This window comes from Limulus polyphemus, unplaced genomic scaffold (genome assembly GCF_000517525.1).
Source record: "Limulus polyphemus unplaced genomic scaffold, Limulus_polyphemus-2.1.2 Scaffold4661, whole genome shotgun sequence".
NCBI classification, from domain to species: Eukaryota; Metazoa; Arthropoda; class Merostomata; order Xiphosura; family Limulidae; genus Limulus; species Limulus polyphemus.
In genome coordinates this window covers 49,378-58,317 of record NW_013670271.1, presented here as the reverse complement: position 1 = coordinate 58,317, position 8,940 = coordinate 49,378, and the positions used below count along the sequence as shown (strand labels likewise).

Sequence of the window (8,940 nt, the reverse complement as noted above, 5' to 3'; positions counted from 1 at the left end):
TCCATCTGTAAATATCGCGTTTTCCACATTTTCCACATCCTGTGCTGACTTGCACGCTTACCCATCTATTATCCATTTTACCCATTTTTCTTTTTTCGTCCCTTGGTTGATGAGAGGGCATAACCCTCTACCGGCCCGCAAGTCCTCCTGGGATCGGAATGAAATAACGCTTTATGTTGTTTGTGAGGTAAAACTTAGAGTCATTTTATGAGCCGTTATGCCGCGGCTGAACATATACATATATAAAGTGATCCATTTGTCGTTAGAGTTGTATGTGGAGCTCAGCTCTTCTTTTGTTTATTATTTTATTTTTATAAGCGTTTCTCAATCCCATCACAAGTATATACCACAAATAAACCGCTGAAATATCAATTTATTTACAGACAATGTAGGAAACTAAAAAAAACAACCCAATTTTTAAATAAAACATCCCTATGATTACGATAATGCGTCTCTCCCTTTTATCGAATTTCATTATTTTGATAAAATTCCGCAATGGGAAAGAATCGCTTAGGTAGCATGAACACTTTTACAACGGCCCCTAAGATATCTCGGGCATTTCTGGAAGTTCAAATGTAACAATATGGTGAAATGTACTCAAAAACCACGGTCGAGCAGAAGAAATCCCGTTTTACTGACTGTACAGCGATTATCGTAATTATGAAATCCTATTGCTACAAACCATTCGCACTCTTGTGGCGTTAAGTTCGCGAGACAGTGCGTGAAGCCAAACAGCTCTTCCTATAACCACTAAACTCTGCCAATATTTACTTGAAAGAGACAAGTGAAGCAAACCAGTCTGTGACCGACAAAAGAAGTTTGACAAAAAACATTCTGTGAATGAAAAATAAAAAGAGTATTTACGAAAAGTAAACAACTAATTATTTTGTAAGATAACTCTCAAGTGATGTATTTGTTTATCTTACAAAAACAAGTAGAAGATACATCTTTCTCTCCCCCCCCCCGCCTCCCCATAAATAAGTAAAGGCCCGGCATGGCCCAGTGGTTAGGGCGCTTGACTCGTAATATGAGGGTCGCGGGTTCGAATCCTCGTCTCACCAAATATGCTCGCCCTTTCAGCCGTGGGGTCGTTATAATACGACGGACAATCCCACTATTCGTTGGTAAAAGAGTAGCCCAAGAGTTGGCCTCTAGTCTTCCACTGATAAATTTGAGATGGCTAACGCAGATAGCCCTCGTGTAGCTTCGCGCGAAATTCAAACCAAATCAATCTAAATAAGTAAATTTGAAAACTAAAACAGTCAAGGTTGTCCAAGGTTAAACTTTATTGATATGACTGCTGGGATCACGATATTTGAGTCTGTTTACAGGTCATTTAAAACTTAATCTTACACAACAATAACACAGACCTGCGATTGTTTTATTGTCTTGAAATATTTACATGTTCTGCAGTAATTCCTGTACGCTGAATCCGAAATTGATATCCATTTTTCTCCATCACGTACAAATTTTTCACAAAACGTCATAACGCAATACATAAAAGAAAGACCACAACACGTAGTTTTGAGACTAAAAGACGTAGATTTCACACACACACAAATCAGGATGAAAGAGGATGCATATTCGTTTGACATCAATGTTCTTCCCTTTTCTGTTTGTCTTTATTTTTTGTTAACAAACACGATAATCAAAAATGTTCATTGTGGTAAACGAAATAATAATTTGATCTAAGTAAGAGTTTTTCATCTTCTTCCCGATTTGTAAAAAAAAAAAATCCTTACGTGATAGAAAAAAAAAGAATAATATTTTCGAAATCTGCGTAGCGAAATTATGGAAAATCTGTTATTAAAACCAAAACAACTTTTATGAAGTTTAAATTCGCAGGCCTGTGTTACCAAAGAAGATTGAGTATGAAAAGAAATATATCCATCGTTGTACTGTTTTCCCGCTAGGAGTGTTATGAGTCCGAAATAACTAGGACAAAGTTGGCCTATTGAAGTTTTACGGCTGTGCATATGGTTCATCTGCCCCACAACACTGCTTCTCAACTCCACAGTACGGCGGGTCTCTATAAAACGTACTTTAATAATAAACAAGATGATATTTAGACAAACAAGCAATTAGTTGACGTTTTTACCATAAATCAATTGATAACAAAACTGGACAAATCGCCTCCAGTCTGTAGTTTGTTTTCCTGTTTTTTTTCTGCCCCCAACTCTCCCTTTCCGTCCATCTTCTTCTTAGCCCCGCTTTGCTGAGGAATTTACCCCCAACATTCAGTTAAAAACGTGTGTTCTATCTCTCCATGGCCGTAATTTATAACCTCCGCCACCGAAGGTGGGAAGAGGTTCTGTTTTCACCCCTGCGTGTGTTTGTCAGTAAGATTTCTCGAAAACGGGTAAATGGATTTGGACGAAAGTTGATAACATTTGGACTACGATCCAACTTAGAAGTGACAGTTTTTTGAAGGGTCAAGGTCACAGCAAAGCCAATAAAAATTTTAAAAATCTCCATCTGTTAACACGAGGACCGATTTTTTTACACTATTTTTACTCTATAACTCAATCAAAAATGATCGAATTTGATTTTGATGAAACTTGGTGGACATACGTAGAATATTATTCCTCACTGTCCTGCCAAAAATGGTCCGTGTCCGTTGATAACGACGGACATACGGTCAAATTTTCGTATATTTTGGAGGGCCGAATATGATCAACGCTGCGTGGCTGAGAGTTTAGTAGTTAATGCCTCTGTAAATAAAGGGGAATTGGTTCGCTAAAATACTAGTTCTTGGGATTTGTGGAAACCGCTAATAATTAAAACGTTCCTCATAGATCAGAAATTATCCCTTTAAGAAAAATGTTAAGCAACTCATCTCAGTTCATACCTACCATACCTTGTCCGAAAAATGCAAACAGTTTTCAATTAAACTGAAATATACACGAATTTAGTGCAGCAATCCCTATTGGTGAAACTTGGAAATTTTATTATTTAATTCTTTGCACGGAAATAAAAAGGAGATTTGTGTTCTAAAGAGAACAGACATTGAGTTTAAAGTGTTTATTTGTTTGTTTATGGCAAACTCACTAAGGCTATTTACCACCGTTCCTAATTTTGAATTAATGACCAGAAGGAAAGCAATCAGTACCCACCGCCAATTCTTTCATCAACAAATAGAAAAGAGCTGAAAGATCGAGCATGTTCAGTGCTGGGTTTCGATCCCGCGACCCGCAGCTTGCGAGTTGAGCTTCCTAACCACCAGGCCATAGCATTTAAGTTTAAAAGGAAGTTATCAAGTAAAAATGAATATAACCAGCTTTCTCAGCTAAGAGAACGCTGCTTGTTATTACATGAAATTTGTAATTAATAACAAGTGTTTATTTGTTAATGTTTTATTAATTTTGCTCAAAGCTACAACAGACCATCTGCGGATAGTCGTTCCTAATTTTGAAGAGATAAATTATAAGGAAAACAGACAGCCAACAGCCCCCCACCCCCACCGCTATCTCTTAGACTAATCTTGTCTGACCGAATAGTAGAATTTTACCACCACAATGAAAGCGCATCCACATCTCCAGACTTGCCAACAAGACTCAAACCATTAATCCTCAGATTCAGAGTCCGGACGCGCTAACCACAACGTTTTCCCCCGGACCGAGAAGAAATGTAATACCAACAGTTGTTTAACAACGGTATAGTTAGGATCTTTACTAGAAACTCGGTATGAGGCGCTGAGCTCTGTGATTGGCTAATCACCGTTTAGGGCAAAACATCACCAGAAAAGTACAGTGCTCATCTGTTCGATTAGCTGGAATTCGCATTCACTGTTTGTCTGACAACACGTGATGGGCTGTAAGTAGGCTTTGTTTGTTTGTTTTTGAATTTCGCGCAGTGTAGCTACACGAGGGCTATCTGCGCTAGCCGTCCTTAATTTAGCAGTGAAAGACTAGAGGGAAGGCAGCTAGTCATCACCACCCACCGCCAACTCTAGGGCTACTCTTTTACCAACGAATAGTGGGATTGACCGTTACGTTATAACGCCCCCACGGCTGAAAGGAGGGGCGAGCATGTTTGGTGGGACGGGAATTCGAACCCGCGACCCTCAAATTGCGAGTCGAGCGCCCCCTAACAACCTGGCCATGCCGGGCCATAAGTAGGCTTAATGAATACGATCTCGTATCCAATCTGGCCAAACGTTTCCGTTGTGTCCGCTACTTTTTTTTTTACTTCGTGATTATTTCTGTGTTGTAAGCCCACACGATCCATACTCCGATGACTTCCGTGGTTATTATGCAAGAATTTAAGTGTTCAAGCCAAGGTTTTTTTTTCACCAAGCTTTTTTTAACGGCTAGGTTTACCGTGATAATGCTGCACGTTTTACGGGCATGTTTGACTCTAATAGGATCCCTGGCCCGGTTCTCGTGCAGTAGGTCACGCCTGTGTTCATGGTGTCACGACACTAAACTTGCTTCTTGTGCGGAAGTACGTCGTTTTCGTTCCTCAGAGTAGGCTAGTTGTGGCACGAGTTATAAAAAAAAAAAATATTCGTTTCACTTAGAAATTTTTTTCGGTTTTCTGAAAGAACCGGAAAACTACATGACGTAAACAAAACTGACAAATATCTAATAAAGAAGGGAGAATAAATTTGATTATGTGTCTAATGATGGTAATAGAAATCGCAATAATAATAGTGGTTTGTTTCGGATATTTGGCCAAAGCTACACAAAGACCATCATTTATTTTGAACCGATAGTTTGTTTGTTTTGGATTTCGCGCAAAGCTACACGAGGGCTATCTGCGCTAGCCGTCCCTAATTTAGCAGTGTAAGACTAGAGGATGGCAAGCTAGTCATCACCGCCCACCACCAACTCTTGGGCTACTCTTTTACCAACGAATAGTGGGATTGACCGTCACATTATAACGCCCCCACGGCTGAAAGGCGAGCACGTTTGGTGGGATTCGAACTCGCGACCCGCAGATTGCGAGACGAGCTCCCTAACCACCTGGCCATGCCAGGCTCCCACCACCAAAGAAATGTTGGACTGAGTGGAAAATAGAAAAAAGAACTTCGATATCTACTAATGTCTGGCTTACATTACCTTGTTGTAGCGACAGTTCAGTATTTTCAGGGCTTACATTATGCCGCCCCCCCCCCCAGTGGCACAGCGGAATGTCTGCGGACTTACAACGCTATAAATCGGGTTTCGATACCCGTGGTGGGAAGAGCACAGCTAGCCCATTGTGTAGCTTCGTGCTTAACTTCAAACCAAACAAACATTATTGCTTGTAATCTTAGTGTCCATAGAAATTATATTACTTTGAAGATTCGATTAAAAATTGAAAGTCTTGGAAAGAAAAATTGACTTCTTATGTATAATACTTATACCACCCTCATAGACTGCAGTGAGTCAAACCTTTTCTCTATAAAACTACCTGTTTGTCATGTAGGTTTTTATTTCTGATGATAGGTGGCGTAAAGCTACCAAAACAAATTTAATGTTGGTCGTTGGCCAAATGAAATTTTATTGTGCATTTTAAACGTTGATCATATTTTTTGTTGTATAATATTTTAGCAGTACCTTTTGTGTTCTCAGGGCTTACATTACATCATTGTATGAACACATTTTTATTCTCAGGTTTACAATACATGTACTTCGTTTCATGACTGCTTTATATAGTTTATTGTCTTTTGGGTTTAATTTACCTCGTTGTATGAATTAGTACTATAGTAGTGCCCTCAGAGCTCACATTATCACGCTGTAGCAATACATTTATAGTGTCCTCAGGACTTTACTTCGTTATATAATAACCTCAGAGAGATATAAACTTTATAGAAGTGATAATTACCTGGAGTGAACGCTGATGGAAAACCAGAATTTTCGTACCAATATCGATCACCTCGTCTTACATTGTCAAATTGGCGGGCTATGATACAAGCAAAAGTAGGGCCAATCATAGCTCCCGGTAGACGGCGCTCCGAAACTCCTCCACTCCACAAATCAATATCATCCGGATGTCTGGATATAGTGACAAATTATAAATCAACTTCTTTTAAAAATGTTATAATACAAAAATATAAATTATAATTAGCTTGATAAAATAACAGTTGGATATAACGGGATCTTGCTAGTGCTGCCATCTGCCAAATTGAAAGTGCAACACAGAATGATAATTTTCAGTATGCCAGTAAAGGCATGTTATATACAATACTTATCTGACAATTTATGAACGATGCTTTAATGATTAAATCAGCTCAAAATAGCTCCTAAAGCTAGGGTTATTTATGGCTCTAAGTTTACTTCTAAGTCAGATGGACTAAATATTAAAAGAAAGATAGAATACATTTGTGGATATTGGAACTCTGAAAACTGATGTTTGTTTTGACTTTCGTGGAAAGCAACTCGAAGGATATCTGCGATAACCGTCCCTAATTTAGTACTGAAAAAATAGAGCGAAGGCAGCTAATCAACACCACCCACCGCCAACTCTTTTACTAACGAAGAGTGGGATTAACCATACCATAATAACGCCTCCACCGCTAAAAGGGCAAGCAAGATTCGAACCCACGACCCGCATCTTGCGAGTCGAGCGCCCCTAACTATTAGGCTATGCCATATAAACTAGCATTTACGTTGTACTTGGTGCGTTCGTTGTAATCGAGTTTTAAGATATCTTGGGGAGTATATTTTAGATTATTTCAGCTATAAGAAAGTATTTAAATTAATATTAGATCTTAAAGCTGGTGTATTATTTAGTTTAAATTACTATTTATGTTATGAGAGAATACATACGTATGCTAGTTGTTCAGGATATATACAGATTTTGTGATTTTTGTTTTTAAATTCTCTTCAAAACCGAACAAAACCTTAAGACCGTGTCAAAGTTCTAGCTTTACCTTACCAAAAAGAAAAAAGCTAAATGCTAAAAATATGAGTTGCTATTTAATATTATCGTATCAAGGGCCAAAACTGTAGAGCTAGTCAAATTAAAAAATTGCAAGTTCTAACAAAATTAATTTTGTCGAAGACACTTAGAGAAACATATGATTTTAATTGTATAGGATCTGTGTACTATTCTGATGCAATTTGAGAAAATTTTAACCTGCTGCCTTCTGACAGGCCTGGGGCTGGGCATTGCCAAGTGGTTAGCATGTCGAACTGTGGACACGAGGGACCATAGCGCATGTCCCTTTGACCCCTTCAAAAGAACAAAAAAGAAACGCTTCGCACTTTATGGCTGTGGAAGGGCTAAAAGAGTGTCGGTCAATTCCTACTTATTCAATTAAAATAGCCCATGAATTGGTGGTGGATGTTATTGACAAACTGCCTTCATTCTAGTCTATCAGTTCAAAAGTAGATGTGGCTAGTACAGATAGCCCTTGTGTAGCTTTGCGCGAATATCCAAAACAAACAAACACACCTAGTGACAGGCGTGGATTCTATTAAACACTATCAATATTGGAAATTGGCTAGCCAGTTGTTAATTAGAGTACTCTATCAGAAAGTGTGGAACCTGGAAATATCCAGGCATACATACAATCATTGGTTGTGTAAAAAAGTTAAACAATTAAAATAAACAATCCGCTCAAAAACTGTATCTCTGGGCTTCTGTATCTGCGCTTCTTTTGTACATTACTTTTCATGGTTTGTGGTTATCTAATTCTACAAAACAACCACCCCACAAGGTAACAGAAAGCCCCACCTACTTGTAAATCTGGGCGTATTTAAAGGCAGTCCTGTTGTTAAGATAAGGTTCAAGTTCTTCAAAGGTTTTGGCCCTTCCCAGCCCACACCAATGTCTGAAGTCATTGTAGCCTGGAACTCCCGTTTCTCGGCCACGCATGATATTGAAAGCTATTAAGTCCATTCCAAACTGGTGGGGAGGTTCTTCAAAAAGATGGTTGGTGACCTGTAACCGAAATTAAAGCCACAGAATATAAAATGTAAATGTCAACAAGAAAAGTGTTTCTGTACTTACTCTGTCTATCTCATAAGAGCAAACCGGAGTATGGATTCTGTTATATTTTTGTCTGTCTGTATCAATTGGTCCCTCAAGTATGAAAAATATGATAAGCCTATCAAATCAAAGTATTTTAAGTTAAATTACACTTGTTTTAAGACCATGGTATTCAGTAGTATGAGTTTCCTACACAGAGATTTTCTGCTTTTTCTTACATTATAAGACTGCAAATTAAATTTGAATCCTTTCTTCCAAAATCATTAATCTGTCCAGATACTTTTAAAACAACATTTTAAAGCTAAATTAACATTATATTTTTGTAAGAATTAAAGTAATAACCAGTTATCACTTGGATAGTTTGTTAGGACCTGTAAGAAAGATCCCACAGATTCCATATTGAAAGTTCTAGTATCAAAACACCAAGCACTCAGTGATATTGAGAAACGAACTCTACAGCTTCATATTTTAATCTGTAAACGAAATACAAAATAGGACATCCTACATCAAAACACCAGTGTAACAGCCATATAAACATATCGACTCTTCGCCTGCAACTTATGACTTTTTTTAATATTAAAAACACCAGCTTACCAGCCATATTATAATTTGTAAAATTGATCGTGAATTCGCCATATAAAAACATTAGTTTATAGCATGCTTTAACAAATGAATCTTTTCACTGCTCCTTTAGTTTGAACCTATAAAGAAGGTCCTTTGGATAATAAATCGAATTAGCACTGATTTACTGGCTGCTTTAAAACATTGTTTCCTCGACTCACTGCAGTTTGTAACCAGTAAAACGGATTACATGTTCTGAACCACGTGTATTTAGACCCTTCAACGTTATCATCTGGCCTGCAAGGAAGATCCTCACGGATTACATGTTCTAAAACACGTGTATTTAGACCCTTCAACGTTATCATCTGGCCTGCAAGGAAGATCCTCACGGATTACATGTTCTAAAACACGTGTATTTAGACCCTTCAACGTTATCATCTGGCCTGCAAGGAAGATCCTCAC

The 8,940-nt window shown here is 38.1% G+C and overlaps 1 protein-coding gene across 1 annotated transcript in view; it reads right to left on the bottom strand.

The window, feature by feature from the left end:
- LOC106471503 (peroxidasin homolog) overlaps positions 1-8,940 on the bottom strand; it is a 53,996-nt gene that overhangs the window by 3,968 nt on the left and 41,088 nt on the right. Inside the window, exons 9-10 of the mRNA XM_022400114.1 lie at positions 7,667-7,869; positions 5,809-5,978 (exon numbers count right to left, since the gene is read on the bottom strand). Coding sequence (XP_022255822.1) covers positions 5,809-5,978; positions 7,667-7,869 — 373 coding nt within the window. The remainder of the gene's footprint in view (positions 1-5,808; positions 5,979-7,666; positions 7,870-8,940) is intronic.